The sequence below is a fragment of the Mytilus edulis genome, chromosome 5, assembly GCF_963676685.1.
Source record: "Mytilus edulis chromosome 5, xbMytEdul2.2, whole genome shotgun sequence".
Classification (NCBI taxonomy): domain Eukaryota; kingdom Metazoa; phylum Mollusca; class Bivalvia; order Mytilida; family Mytilidae; genus Mytilus; species Mytilus edulis.
In genome coordinates this window covers 64,094,002-64,110,782 of record NC_092348.1, presented here as the reverse complement: position 1 = coordinate 64,110,782, position 16,781 = coordinate 64,094,002, and the positions used below count along the sequence as shown (strand labels likewise).

The window sequence follows — 16,781 nt, the reverse complement described above, 5'->3', positions numbered from 1 at the left end:
TTCAGAAAAAATCCCTGTATAATGCTTGTATACATAAAACACTATATGGAATAGTTGCAAATTTTGATTCCAAAATATGCTATTCAAAATCCCTTTACTAAAAATAAGTTTTATTAATCACAGAAAACTTCTTCAGAATAGCAATTATGCATTTATTCTAATAGAATAATCACTGAACACATCTTCTGTTCAAATTGGAATGATAAATTATATATCAAATTAGTATAACTGTATCTGATATCAATGAACAAACTGAACTCATAGAATGGCATGAGTTTCATGAATATTTACTCCCAATTAGAATATAAAATCTAAATTTCAAAATCAAAACATATAAACCAGACTTAATAAAATATTTTGACCAAAGTAATAAATACAATATGAAAATAATTCTAATATTTTCCACAGAGAAATTTTTTTGCATATTATAGTCATGATACTACATGTAACACATAACCATTCTCTTGGTCAATGATTTAAATACAAAAATACTGTTTAAAGACAATAAACGATTTGGAATTTATTTCACAATTAAGGATAGATGATCAATGATGGTTTGAGCTATAAACAATGAATATGAACTTACTACTTAATTGAAGTCTAATATTTACACCTTACACTTTATTTCTAAGGCAATGTTTTTTTTAAAGATTCTCTCATATTTGGAAGGCTAAGCACACATTTTTTTTTTTTTTTTTCATATACATGTTTTCACATGTATATTTTTTCAATTATTTTTTTTATTGTTTTTTTTTTTTTTTTTATTATTATTATTTTTTTTTTTACATTTTTTTTCTTTTATTTTTAAATACTTTTTTTTTTTTTTTTTTATAAACTTTTTAACAACAACAAACAAGATGTTAAATTCAAGCAATAACAAGGCAAGCTGAGAGAATCAAAAAATTAATTAACTTAAACTTAAATATTGGATAAAAATATCACAATAATAACAAATATAATAAAAACATTTAGTTAGTACTATATATTCTAATATACTATAAAGGCAAATGCCTGCACTTTCTGTGGAGAGATTCCCTTTAAATGCATTGGACATGCTGCCTGGTACTCTATCACAGTTTGTAAGAGAAAATATACATCTTATTAAAGCTTATTAATATAAATGTACTGTTTATCACGATCATTCTACAATGTCTTTATCGTATCGACTTGGCGCAACACAAAATACCATCTGGACAAGGTAGGTCACATGTCCTGAAAAAGAGAGAGGAATTATTAGGAACACAATTTTCCATCCAGGGGCCGATCCAGCAATTTTAAAAAGGGGGGGGGGTTCCAAACATAGGTTCCCATTGAAGTGCATTAATCGTTAAAATAAAGGAGGGTTCCGACCCATGGAACCCTTCCCCCCTCTGGATCCGCCACTGCAATCAAATGCATGGATAACCCAGCAGAGGTGCTGTTATATCTATGTAATAATTTTGATTTAATCCATGAATAGAATAGTACTGCAAATGTGAAGATGTTACATGTATCAAAATTTGATTCTGACAAAAGAAACACTGTGCTGAATTTTTTTACAAGTTTGCTCATGACATAATAGAGCCCTATCCTATTCTTAAAAAATTGTGAGATAAATTACTGTGATTTTAGGAAATAATGCAAACAAATCATGCTATCCAAATAATATGCAATTTTCAATTTTTGGTAACCTGATCCTTTAAATTTATGCAATAAGATAAACATTGCAAAAATTGATAAATTGTTGATAAAATGGTATATCATACTTACTCATAAATGATAATTCTTTTTTGTATACAACAAATGGCACATAAAATATTAGTCCACTGAACATAAATATAGATGCATAAAGAAATTCTATCCTAGGGTTCTGTAGAATTGGTGCTATCACCAGGTAAAAGGAACATAGTAATACTATAATTGGTATGATAATGGGAACCTGCAAAAGAAAGATTGATTGATGAGTGCCTGCTCAACATCCAGCAGCAAATATTACAAATATACTATGGACATAACATAATGAAGTATTCAAAATTATCAGTCAAAATGTGTTCTACAAGGCTCATCAGTCCTCCACCTTTCATCTGATACATTAAAAGTTCTAATATACATTCTTCACAGTTTGATATTTACATCTATGCATAAGAACTATTTTGGTTTAAAAGTGTACTACTTTCTAGTATATTCTTTGAGTAACTGTGCCCTATTTGGTGGTGTACCATTTTCAAAGTCTATCTGAATTATTTTATGAAGAATTCTACTCAAGCTGGTGCTAGATACAGTTTAAGACTAGTAGTGAGGCGAGTTTTATTTTGTTCCTTGTTTGAAGGCATCACTGTAACTTTGATATGAAGAACAGCAATAATAGCCATATTCCTTTGCTATGAGTGTGTTTTTAGCTGTTCATGTATTGATTTTGTGTCAGTCATGGATACCCCATTTCCTTGATTTAGACTTTGTGCAGCTAAAGTGCATGGTACTACACCACAAAGCTGAGTCAGACTACCTCTCATTGTATCAGTACTAAGGGAAACATATCACACTATTCAGAAGCATAATTCTGACTCCAAGCAGAATAAAATGATCGTGCTGAGTGCAGCACGATACGACCACAGCGGTCCAACCATAAACAGTTAGGGCATAAATACAAACAGGTCTGAATTTGGTTGTAATAAAATATTTGACACCTTATTTAGGTTTCTGACACAGAATAAATGTAGTCAAAGAACACATTTGGCTGGGGCAAACTAAAGTTTTGGGATCCACAGACTTACAGACAGACAAGGGTAACGCTGCAGCGTTGATATATAAACAATATATAAAACTAAATACATATATCGCTATAGGCTTACTTTATATGGTCTGTAAGCATCCTTCTGTGTGTATCGCATGACTATAAGTGCTGCCATTGTAAGACCATAAAACATCCAGGCAGCAAAACTGAAGAAGTCAATCAAGGCAAATATGTCCCCCATCAATACTAATACACATGCTAATATTGTCTGAAATTGTTAAGTAAAATCAATAAATAATTATATATCTACAATAAAAGATTGAGCGAAATGATCTACCCATCTTCATGTCAAATTTTATGAAACAGTTTTCTAAATCCTAAAAGTCTTCAAAAGTTACAACATACATAATTATCAATTAAATTTCAAAGTATTCAAATTTTGTCAGAAATCTGATGTGTTGGGTCTATTTCAGTGACTTTTTACAAGTCTGTTACATTGTTTTGAATTTGTACTGTTTTCTCTGTTAGAATAGAATGCAACCAATTTGTAATCATTGGTAATATTGAACATTTTCCACCAACTATATTGTTCACTTTTTTTTAATCATTCATTCAGTAATATTTTCAGAAAATAAAAGATATAAAAGATAAATGCATAATTTTCGATTGTCAGAACAAATTTGTATGCAAAATTTTACAAAATTTGTGACATAGCTTATTTATTGTACCTTGACCTTATTTTTCCATTTGTAATGGGGCATACATCTAGAAAGGTAAATTTACAGCCCCCAAATTGAACTAGATCAGTTTTTTGTGGCAAAAAGCATTGTGTACACATAAGTTTAAAAAATACAGTTGAAGCAAACTATAGTTACAGAACAGAAAACAATTTCTGGACGTACAGATGTACAAAGGTATATCTTAAGGCACCCTTCGCTACTGCGGGAACATAAAAAGTTGATTATTGACAGCAAACAAAATCAAACAAAGTTTTCTGATCATACAGACTTAATACTTACTGATACAACTAGGGATGGAAGAGGAGTGAATTGTCGTGTGTGTACGAATGATAAAACTTCTGGTAGATGACCTTCTCTAGCGGCCACAAACATAACTCTGTAATTAAAAGGACACAATCATAAATTCAAAATTTACTTTAATTACATATTGTAAATATTCAAATATATTAAAAAATAACATCAATTAAAGTTTTTTGTATCCTCTCCCTATCTTATTAAAAAACGGATAAACAAACGAATGAATGAATGAACACAATGCAACACACAGACAGAAAAACATAATGCCCCTAAGTAGGGCAAATAAAGGACTAATGAATTTACTTTAAACTTTAAGGGGAGATAATACCGTTTCAGTACTATTAACACTATAATGATTGCAACATCATTATGATAAAAAGAATATTGTCAGATGTACAAAAGAAGTTTTAAAAAATGCCAATATTTTTTTTTACAATCAATGAACTATATTTTTTTTTTTAAATCCCAAACTTAATAAAAGATTGCACAGAAAATTTGAAGTTACCTTCCTCCTGTAAAACACGACCCATTGGCAGCACCAAATGTAGAAAATACAACAGATAATGGAATAATAAATGCCATGACACCAAGAACTCTCTGTCCCCATGTCTGAAAGTCAAAAACATAAAGAAAATACAAAAATCCATTATGTGACATGTTTTATGAAAGTTTCTGTACAAAGAAAAATATATCAAGGAAAATAAAGAGATGTGGGGCATATTTTCTCTTCTTTTTTGGCAGACAATGACATCAATATATAAAAAACCAAGTTACATTCAATCTGTTTAATAGGATGAATTTACTTCTACATATCTAATAGTTTGATTTTTGGTGTTTTAACGCCACTTTTAAGCACTGCATTTAGACTATTTCTTAGCAGCCAGTTTTTATTGGTGGAGGAAGCCGGAGTGCCAGGAGAAATCCACTGACCTTCGAAAACTGACGATCCTAGTCAATTAAGATTGGAGTCGAGTGCACCCTCAAGAACTCACAACCTCAGTGTTGACTGGCTAGTGATTACAGTAGTAACTACTTAGACCAATCAGCCACCGAGGCCCTATATTTATCTAATATAAATAAACAAAATAAAAGAAAATGCTTTAAACTTTAAATCTCTAATTGACTTCAAAAGAAGAAATGCCAAATTGATTTTAGTGAAGACAATAGTTCCAGTGTCGCAGATTCACAAATGAGGATAAGATCTATTGCTAATTATTGTTGCTCTTCACCCTGGATATATGTGCAAAATAGTTTGAATTTGGCTTTATATTATTGTTAATTGTTGAAGAAAATACATGTAGCTAGAGTGAAAACTTATAAATAATTATCTGCTTACCGTAGCTACTGCACTAGCAGACAATAGTTCTGCGGGTGATAATACTGTTAGGTATGATACATTGGTAAGTATATAACATACAGTGACTAGAGGTATACCAATCATTATGGCACGAGGTAGATTTCTAGAAAAAAATATATAAATACAGTAATTCATAGTGTAAGTATGGATTCATTTATTTTGGTAGGTACAAATTTTCGAGTAATGAGAAAACTTGTATTTTTGTGTATATTTGATTTCATAGTTTTTTGAGTCTGCATTTAATCATTCAGCAAATTTGTAATTCGTTGAACATTTAAAGTGGTGGTTTCTCTGTACCCACAAAATCCAGGAAAATTAATACCCAACAAATATAAATGAATCTGCAGTATATAACATTAAAGTAAATTGTGGAGTATTTGACTGTGAACCAAACAGGCACGCAATTAGAAAGTAAACTTTTATAAAAGTAAGCTGTTTAGACATTGAAGAAGATACAATCCATTCTGCATTTTAAAAGTAAACTAGCTTACTAAATTGATGTTTTTCTTACTAAAACTTTTTACAGGTACAAAGTAATGAGTGGCAAAAAAACTTTAAATTTTCATCAATTTTTCATTGCTGGTAATTTATTTATTGTTAACAGGATCTTTCAAATTTTTTAAAATTCAAATCTAATTCCATTGAACTTTTAAAAAGTTCTATTAAATAACTTACTTGTAAGGATCCTTTAATTCTTCTGTGACATAATTCAAATTATTCCTAAAATAGACAATTAAACACTTAAGCATATTCAAATAACATATAATTTAATCAATTTTTATTTTCTTTTTTAAAATCATATATTATTTAATCTATTAAAGTATTTAACTTAATATGTAGAATTTGGAAAATTGTAAAAATTTTTGGTACAAATAGAAATTAGATCTTCTGAACATCTGCCTTTGTAATATTTTCTTTTATTGCTTTAAAGATATTAGACAAACTACCTCTTATTTTTTAGCCATGTTGGCCATGCTTGTTGCTGTAGCTGATTAAGTTTAAATGTGACTGGATATTGGTTTCAGAGTGAATAAAATCCAATTTAGCACCTATTCATTTTAGTTTTCTCAGTGTGTTTTGTGTTTTAATTGGTCCATATTAGTTATGAACTTATTAAGGATTCATTGCATTTTTCAGATTTTCAATGATTAAAAATAAAAACATACCACCCATCATATGCCCAGAGTCCATCATAAAATGCTAGAGCTATAATAGATGGTGAAGTTTGAGATCCTTCAAAACCTGACTCCAAATATTCTGTTTCACCTAAAAATTAAACAGCATATTAGATCCAGATGAATATCACATTTCAATACATTACCACAATAATCTTACAATTTCTAGTTCTGTTTCCTTTTTTTTCAAAGAGAACAGCAGTTTTTTGTGTTTAAATATCCTGTATTTATAGATTATAACATGAAAATTTCCATTTTGGCCCTGGTATCATCCCGAGGCTATAGCCAAGAGCCGATATGGACCAAGGGATAACACCAGGGGCAATATGGAAAAGATATGTTATAATCTATTTATCACATATTTACGTTCTGCAGAAAATAGAAAAATGTTCAATTATAACTATCTGATTGACCACAAAAGAATCTAAAGAAGATCTATCACATTTTCTCTAAATTTTTTCATATTGCATACAAATTTATTGTAACATTTGCCCTTATTTCTGAATATGATAATACACAAAAGCAATTATTTGACATAAATAAGGCTAAACTGATAATGGTTAATTGTGCTTTGTTTCTAGTAGCTATTGCAGCAAAAGTTTCATAATTTCCAATACAAACACTGTCATTGTTCGCCACTGTCTTTTAGAACCCAATGACGTCACATCATTTTGAATCGGGGCACAATAACCATCAACCTCTTTTTTGCCCCAGGCAGCAATATGAGTAGGACAATTTTGAAGTGATCACATATGCAAAACCCAACTTTTTCGTAACAAATATGTGATAATACATTTTATAAAAGTATGAATATTTTTTTCTGCCGTTCTTTGTAAGCAGCATATTGAAAGTTCACAATGACACAGCTATTCTTACCTCTGGCAATCATAACAGCACCTCCCGCTACAATAACCACTATAGCTATCAATTTGGTAATGGTGAAAAAATTCTGTACTTTGGTTGCTAGTTTTACACTATAACAGTTGATAAAGGATATAGTTACTGAAAATAGATCAAAGAAACTGCAATTATTGTTAATTATTTAACACAACAGTATTAATCTCACCTATAAATTTTAATTCTCTATTTAAGTCAGCAAATGTGTTTTACAAGCATGACTCTCTTATCAGATACAGTATTTACTGAGTTAAGTGCACTGTTTCAAAGTCACAGAAAAGTGTCACAGGTCAAAGTTTATAGCTTTTAACTTCTGACATATCTTGAAATTGACAAAACAGTTATTTTTTATTATTAAAAGTTTATATACAGTTACAACACATTTCTGTAAAATTTTAAAATAAGTAATCTTCTTAACTTGAAAAAATCCAATGCTTTTTAAGTGTTGAAAAAAAAATGGACTGAAAAACCTTCACTTTGTCTTTAAAAGAATGAGTGTAGGTTTGTTAGATTTTTTAAACTCTGGAGTCTCCCATAAGTTGTCAGGCTTGTCCATACCTTATATTATTAATCTCAATAACGCTACGTTCTGTGGCAAACAGCTTTCAGTGAGGCTGAAATTCAGCTCAACTCTACCCAATCTTTGAACTTACACAAGCATACAATAGCTACTAATTTAACTGCAATATCTGATGGTCCACAGGGACAGAATGGCTCTACAGCATACAGTCCAAAACTCATTGCAACCACCCCAAATAAAGCTGGTTTCAATATCAAGACTGAGGTCCAGGCAAATAAAAAGGCTGGCACTGGTCCAAGGTTCTTGTGTAATGGCCCAAATGCATCTTTTAGGTACGCATATTCAGCACCAGATTTAGTGATCATTGTACCAAGTTCAGCATATGACAGAGCACCTAAAATAGAAAAAAGTTTTTTTGATAATTTTGATTTAAACATATCCATAGTCAGTTATTTATAGAATTTGGTTTGCAGCATTCACCAATTTTGAATTTGAAGTGATTTTTTTCGTTTACATCTTTTTCATAAGAATTTATGAGATTTTGCAATAAAGTTTATCAAAACCACCAGCTTTATAAAATGTGACATTAATTCAGAGCTTCTTTGAAATAGTGCATTTTAATATTTAACTTGAAGCGTTTTTGTTAGGTGCAGGCTTGACCAGAAATAAGTGCTTGTGATAATCAAATGTTCCAAAGTGAATGTAAGTATATAGCTTCAAAAATTAAAAGTGAAAGTAGACATCCAGCTATTAGTGTCATACCAACATTTTAGATGTTTTGGCCAGGGATTATTGTTAAGACAGTTTATAAATATGATTATTTATGTTACATAGTGCAATGAACAGATCAGAAAAAGTGGGCTGCTCCATTAGTTTCCATGTGCGGAGGGCAATATGGCACTAAAAAGTGAAATGACAAAATTGAACCAAAGGTGCAGTGACATGTATGTCTCTCCCAAAATAGGAAGGCAGTAGACGGCTACCTCCAGGAGGACAATATGTCACTACGTTTAAAACAGATATCAGCCAGTAAGTCACACATGGTGTGTATTTGTATACACATTAAGTTTAATAAATTTTCCTTAAAAAAAAAGTTTTTGGAATGGTTCTTGTACTTTATCAATTTTCTACAACTCATTTTTTTTTAAATTATTCAAATTTTTAATCTTAACCTCATTTTGATGAACAGTTTTATTTCATTTGATTTTTCTTTAATAGAAACTGCAATGTAAACTACACGTAAATGTTTATGATAAAACATTACATAGAATATCATGTTTACTAGTGTAAATAAAAAAGTTTAAAAAAAAAAAAAGCAAAACTAGTATGAATTTTGTTATTATAAAGAGAATAAACTTTTAATTGAAAATAAAATAAAGTATCAAAGTTTGTGTACAAGCAAAACAATTTTTCTATCAATTTAAAATCTTTAAGAAATATAGACAAAAAAATTGTAAAAGTGTGAACTGGCTGTTTGACATCCCATCAATGTCTCTCCAAAAAAATGGAGGGCAGGGTGGAATGATCAACAATCTGCAATAATTTCCATAGTTTTAAGGTCCCTATCATTATATGCCATGTATGTCTCTCCGTATTAGGTAGTTTGGATTAGCCCTAACCTGGAATAAGAATTGATTTATCATTAAACGATGATTGTCTATAGTATAAGATCTGCTTCCGCTGCCTTGACTCTTCTCCAACATGTGGACTGTTCCTCAAAGATCGCTAAGGAGGGCAAACTGGCATGTTTAAAATGTATCAAATCAATATAAAGATGGGACCATTGGGCTCTGTTTTAGGTGGCATTTTTGTCTCTCCAATAATTCCAGGAGGGCTAAATGCCAACCCATATCCTAACAGCCAAATTTTGGGCTGGGGATCAAGACCGTAATGCCAGAATTGTCTCTCCAAGATCTGTTTGGAGGGCGAACTGGCAACATCAACCTAACAACACAGCAGCGCCACGTGTCTCTCCAAGTGATATCAGGAGGGCAAGATGGCACTCTGTTTCTTCGCCTACCTAATTGTTTGAAGGACAAAAATTGTCATTTATTGAAATTACAATACATTATCAACAATCTGCCAAATTCGTTAAGTTTCCTTTAAATTTTCACATCCTTACTTTAAAATTTATGCTTTTTACCAAACTTTCTGTAAGTGTAAAAAGTGGGAAATAAAAAAGGCAAAACAAATTATAAGTACATGTAATGCCCTCTTTATCCCGGTAATATATAAACAAAATAACAAAATCTGTCCTTCATCTCTGAACAATAATAGCAAGATCAGTTATATAGCAACACTGTTGACATAGGCAAAGATAAATAATAAAACATGTAAATAAGTGTATAGTTTAAAATAAGAAAAAATCTTCTTAAAGTAATTTAAGCATTTGTGCTCAGGATAACTGCAAAATGTTTTCAGTCAAGGTTAAAACAACATGTAAGGAAATAGGATTTTAACATAAAACTGAACATTTTCCTTACAACTTGAGATCAATTTCACACACAACACAAAAAAAGTTAAATTTAGAATTTTTCACTTCCCTTTTCCATCCTTTTAAAATTTTTCTATCATTCTTGTGTTTTAGTTAAAAACCCATTTCGCCTAGGATTTTAATAATTATTTTTTCTCAAATCATAGCCAACGATACTATTCTATGTCTGAAAATTTTCTTTCTGGTTATACTGCCAAAATATTGTTTTATTTATGAATTTGAATTAATAAAGATTAAAATATTTTCTGCACATTATCAAATCATTTTCAATTTCAATCATATGTACATTAACAGTTTGATACATTTGACTTGGGGAGCAACCATTTAACTTCAAAGGGGGGTTACAGTTTTTTGTTTGAGTCAGCAAATTATTTTTTTCAAAATTTAACAACTAAAAGGTATGGGTAATTTTTTTGTGTATTATTTTTTCCACATCAAATCGGGGATCAGAATTTTTTTGGGGAAAAAACAATAACTCCCCCTTAAAGTTAAATGGTTGTTCCCTAAAAAAGAGAAACAAGTTAGTTTCAAATAGTGAATCTGTGTACTTAACTTACTGTATTATATTAATGGGGTATAAAAACTGATGATCAATCTGCTAAAACTTGTACGTCTAAGTACTAAATCCTATATGTGCAAGTTCACCCTCTAAATAAAACACTGGGTAAGGAAAAACAATCTGTTGTTCGGCACCCAGAAAGACAAATCTGCATGCAAAGTTACTAATCTTGCTATTGTTGTTCGTAATATGTAAGAAAGGGGAGACAACTCTATTACAGGATAAATTCCACAAAGAAAGACCAAGGGGAAGTAATTTTGAGTAAAACTGTCACCAAGACCAAAATGGTGACTTATTTTCTTAAGAGATTTAGATGGCTATGCCACGTTTGTCTCTCCAATGAGATGGTTTTGGAACAGTCCCCTTTTCCTGAAAGAAAGGGAACTGCTGAGATAATTATTGACCTAACTGATTCAGGTTTAAAGTGCCCCCACAAGTTCATGCAAGCTGTTACAATTTTTAGATATTATACAGCAGGATTCTCAATATTATATGTAAGTTCTACTATGAATGAGTACAAACTGTATCCTACAGTAAGCCACCATGTGCATACATTTTTTTCTATTCTACCACCCCTGAATCAGTTTCTTCACAAATAATAAAATAAACTTGAGACAGCTCTTGGAGTTGTCTTCTGCAACTGGCTCCAGCTGTCCTACTTACATCTGGGAAAATCAGGTGATTTCCTGGAGACAGCCAATCATCAGCCACCTGTGTGCAAGAAAATATAATCAACAACAAATTTTAGGCGGGGAGACTAAAGTTGTCTCCCCTTAACAAACAATCAATAAAACAACAAAATATTTCAATAAAGAAGTAAAAGGATTTTTGTATTTATTTTCTAGAACCAAATTCCCTGAATACAATGATAGAAATAAATGTTAATAGATGTATTGCTTTCAGAAAATCCCAAACATTCTCACTCATAAAGATGGACATCCTAATGTTGGACAGATGAAAAATCAATAATACCCATATCATATCAAAAATTGAAAAATATTATCAATTTCAAACTTATCATAAATAAATTACCTAACTCTAAAAAATATTTAAAAAAATTTTTGCAATAAAAAATTGTCATAAATAAATTTGTTGCTTGTAAAGTTCCACGTATTGTTTTTAAAAAATACAGACATTCATTTGAAACAGTAACATGCCTCAGTATATAAATAAATGTTTAACCTCATTACATCAAAACCAACAATAAAATTTTTAAGAGTATATATGCAATGGAGTTAACATGCAAAAGAAAACAATAAATAAAACCAACTGAATGATCTGACCCTTTCAATCTCTTTTTTTCCCTCTCGGGACACTTCAAACTTATTCCAATATATTTTACTATTTCCAAATAAATTAACAGGGAATGTGTCCATGGGACACAAATGATGCCTCCACTTTCATATAACGTTTTAAAGGTACACAACTCAATAACACTTTATGTGATGCTACCCAAATTTGTACTTGCTCTGAGTTTTGTGGTAATAAGAATAGTGTATAAATTTCATAACATTTGTTTGAGGCAAACTCGAGTAAGAGAACAGAAACCAATTTTAGGACGTACAGATGGACTTAAGGGTAAAACTTAATGCCCCACTTCTAAGAAAGGGGGATAAGTTAAATAATTGCTACAAAAGTGGCATGACACTATAAGGATAAGGAAGCTTACTTTGATGCTCTTGCCTATGAACAATTTGTGGCACATCAAAAGATTTGTTACTGGCCAAAGTTGAGTTGAGCTTCAATTTCTCATGAACAAGGAAGCAACCCATGTAGTTCTGAACAAAATAATCCACTTGCAAGAAATAGGGAAGAAGGGAGACAACCAGACAGCTCTGAACAGAAATATTTTTAATTCAATGTTTTAGGCAAACACATACCTATTTAAAATGAGATACCAATAGACAGTCCCACATAAAGCCCTACTGAACTGAAGTCCTAAAGGTAAAGCTAAAGTCAAACAAGCTTTTTTAAAAAGCCAATACTTAATTTTGAAACACCTGAATGGTTCAAATTGTAACTTTAGAATAAAAGTATCAAAAATTTGTTATATTTCTAACATATATTTATTTGCCGTATAAAGTTGTGAAGGGGATACAACCTGCCGAAAGTTTTCTTACTATTCGAAAATTACGACTAAAAATAATGTTAGATAAATTTTGTGTTTCTGATGCATTTTTCTTGATTTACATTCATTAAGAACCCTTCAACCTCAACATTTGGTAGTTAGGGAGGGATTCATTAATTTGGTGATAGTCCTGTACAGAAATTACATCCAGAATACAGAATTTAACATTTCAATCCCCCTTTTATCACTATTAAATTGTCTGTTTGAAGATTAAAGGGAAATATTCTTAAACATTTTAATAATAAGTGGATTAAAATTAAATGGATAATATAGCTATATGCTGATCCACATACATTCCACGATATATAAACTTAATATTTTACATACATAAATACCAAGTATGTATTAAATTCATAATCGATCTAAACCATATACAACAGCTGCAAAAACATTAAAAATACATGTACTTATTTGAGAAACCTTTTTCAAATAGATGTATATAATAAGCATGAAGAACTCATAATCAATGAAAAATGTAATAAAAAACCATTTCTTTATAAAAAAATATTTTTAACATATTTGATGAAGGTTATTTTAAGTATCATTCAAATTTTTATTAAAAAAATGTTGCTTTTTTAAAAAATTCCATTCCAATTCATTCTATTCTTTTTTTAAATTTTTTTCTTTTCTTTTTTTTTTTGTTCTTATCACTTGCCAAATAAACAAAGTATACTTATATCTATCTTAATATTTCAATTTGGATATAAACAAAATGGTTTTGTCTCTAATTTGTCTTTATGGAAATGAAAATGGTAATACATGTAATGATAGATGATTCTTTTAAGTTATGTGCAAACAATTTTATTTTGTAATTGAATGATACAAACAAAGCATTGGTGTAGTTAAACATTTCAAACTCACACATTATTAATTCTTATAACAGTATAACAATATCAGAATAAACAAATGCATTTAAACTCTTAACAAAATAAAGTCTGAGTCATCATAGCTCTTTATCAGAGTCGCTAGATATCTTACATTACCATGACCAAAGCATGTATCAAAAAGCTCTTCGACCACCATGCAATCTCAAGACTTCCTATTGTGTCTTGAAAACTACATTTGAACATTTAAAACATAATTTTTGCGGTGAAAATTTCAATTTTATGTGAGGCTTTTAGCGAAGCATTACACTACAAGTCTTTGTAATCATAAGCATTCATGCCTGTTTATTTGTGTTTCTTTGTGCTTTTTCTTGATTATTACGATAGAACATTTTGTTGTTAAGCATGTATACTGATTTTCTTGTTTTCATCATACACAAAACTCCTGTTATAGAACAGCAGCCTCAAAAACCCAGGACTTCGTTAGAAGCTCTTAACTAATCTCACCATAATTCTTCAAAAGTACCTTTAATCTGTGTAATAGTTGTATTGTGTTCAGTTTGCATTTTTTTCTACAAAGCAGTAATCAATAAGCATAAAAGAATTCTTTTTTGTTTGGTAAGAGAGGAAAAAACCAAAGCCAACAAATTATATACCTACCCATAAGAGCTAGGACACCACATCCTAGCCACACCACAAAACTCAAACCCACCGATCCTGTGCTCATTAATACACCTTTGGGTGAAATAAATATTCCTGAACCTGCAAACAGAAATTAACACAATTAACTTTATTTTAGGTTAGACTGAAACCTTCTTTTTTTTAGGACAATTTAAAAAAAAATAATAGTTTTCATCATACATTTCTTATCATTTTTTCCTAGAATTCAAGATTCAAATAATTCTTTGTTTATACCAGAACTAAGTGTAAAGCTTAAGTCAGACAAGCTTTTTTGAAAGCCAAATACTTTTTAATTATTATTGAATGATTTTGACAGGGTTATTTACAATGAGCATTATGAGTTTGGATGCCAAAAATAGTTTGGTATAGGTGTTAACAGGGTTCGATTTAGGCAGCATAAGTTTCAAAGTGCAAATTATAACAGGAGAAATCAGTTTGGTTAAATCTCCATATGATTTTAGACAGTTTTCACTGTTTTATCATAGTTACCTATCATTGTTCCTACGATTAATGCCACTCCAGACATAAGTCCCATTCTCTTCTTCAGCGCCACACATTTGTCTTTGTCTTGGTCGATTAGAACACTGTTATTATTTATTGCATCTTTCACATCCCCAACAATACCATTTGATAACCCATTTAATCCATTAAAACTTTCAAATAAATTTTTGGTATCGTCTTTGCTATAGTCTGCCATGTCTTGATTATTTGCTGAAAAATTAAATTAACTTGTCACAGATTAAAGCTTTCAACACTCAGTTCTCCAAAGAAATAACTGGTAATATAAAATCCTCTGATGTAATTATATTTCGTAACAGCTGTAAAACTAATACCATTGTAACAAGTTTTCCTTTCTTTCAACATTCTTATGCAAAATAAATATTGATTTTTCAGCAAATCATGCTCATTTCACAAGATGATTATCAATTGATATGTTAACATCTGAAAACCAATTTGACCCCTGTTTGCACTTTAAAAAAGTCCCTAGTTTCAAAAACTAATGCATGCTATCGGTCCTTTTTAAAACATTAAGCTTGATCATGATTGGTCAACAATGTCAAATAATGGTGACTGGTACAGTTATTCTTATTCTGGTGTACAGGTGTATTGTGATCTACAGTCTAGATATACAAAAGAAAAAAATCCCCCACAGAGAATATCAAAAAAAGAAATCAAAAAGAGTACATCAATAAGGTTCTTGACTTTTATGGCTTTTGATGGTAGCACCATTTAACCAAAATCTATTAAAATGAGCATACCATTAATTTATTTTTTTACTTTGATGGCTTAATTTTGATGGTAGCACCATTTAACCAAAATCTATTAAAATGAGCATACCATTAATTTATTTTTTTACTTTGATGGCTTAATTTTGATGGTAGCACCATTTAACCAAAATCTATTAAAATGGGCATACCATTAATTTATTTTTTTACTTTGATGGCTTAATTTTGATGGTAGCACCATTTAACCAAAATCTATTAAAATGGGCATACCATTAATTTATTTTTTTACTTTGATGGCTTAATTTTGATGGTAGCACCATTTAACCAAAATCTATTAAAATGGGCATACCATTAATTTATTTTTTTACTTTGATGGCTTAATTTTGATGGTAGCACCATTTAACCAAAATCTATTAAAATGGGCATACCATTAATTTATTTTTTTACTTTGATGGCTTAATTTTGATGGTAGCACCATTTAACCAAAATCTATTAAAATGGGCATACCATTAATTTATTTTTTTACTTTGATGGCTTAATTTTGATGGTAGCACCATTTAACCAAAATCTATTAAAATGGGCATACCATTAATTTATTTTTTTACTTTGATGGCTTAATTTTGATGGTAGCACCATTTAACCAAAATCTATTAAAATGGGCATACCATTAATTTATTTTTTTACTTTGATGGCTTAATTTTGATGGTAGCACCATTTAACCAAAATCTATTAAAATGAGCATACCATTAATATTTTATTTTACTTTGATGGCTTTTGATGGTAGCACCATTTAACCAAAAACTATTAAAATGAGCATACCATTAATTTATTTTTTTACTTTGATGGCTTAATTTTGATGGTAGCACCATTTAACCAAAATCTATTAAAATGGGCATACCATTAATTTATTTTTTTACTTTGATGGCTTAATTTTGATGGTAGCACCATTTAACCAAAATCTATTAAAATGAGCATACCATTAATTTATTTTTTTACTTTGATGGCTTAATTTTGATGGTAGCACCATTTAACCAAAATCTATTAAAATGGGCATACCATTAATTTATTTTTTTACTTTGATGGCTTAATTTTGATGGTAGCACCATTTAACCAAAATCTATTAAAATGAGCATACCATTAATTTATTTTTTTACTTTGATGGCTTAATTT

General features: G+C 30.1%; 1 protein-coding gene across 12 annotated transcripts in view; it reads right to left on the bottom strand.

Moving 5' to 3' along the window:
- Nucleotides 1-773: 773 nt before the first annotated feature.
- The window catches only part of LOC139524201 (b(0,+)-type amino acid transporter 1-like), a 49,514-nt gene continuing 33,506 nt past the window's right edge, over nt 774-16,781 (bottom strand). For all 12 annotated transcript variants that reach the window (XM_071318844.1, XM_071318846.1, XM_071318848.1 and 9 more), the window contains 12 exons: nt 14,875-15,096; nt 14,365-14,466; nt 7,833-8,093; nt 7,159-7,284; nt 6,274-6,373; nt 5,783-5,827; nt 5,087-5,210; nt 4,256-4,359; nt 3,733-3,829; nt 2,832-2,981; nt 1,750-1,918; nt 774-1,212 (listed from right to left, as the gene is read on the bottom strand). In XM_071318844.1, coding sequence (XP_071174945.1) covers nt 1,139-1,212; nt 1,750-1,918; nt 2,832-2,981; nt 3,733-3,829; nt 4,256-4,359; nt 5,087-5,210; nt 5,783-5,827; nt 6,274-6,373; nt 7,159-7,284; nt 7,833-8,093; nt 14,365-14,466; nt 14,875-15,096 — 1,574 coding nt within the window. In that variant the 3' untranslated portion in view covers nt 774-1,138. The remainder of the gene's footprint in view (nt 1,213-1,749; nt 1,919-2,831; nt 2,982-3,732; nt 3,830-4,255; nt 4,360-5,086; nt 5,211-5,782; nt 5,828-6,273; nt 6,374-7,158; nt 7,285-7,832; nt 8,094-14,364; nt 14,467-14,874; nt 15,097-16,781) is intronic.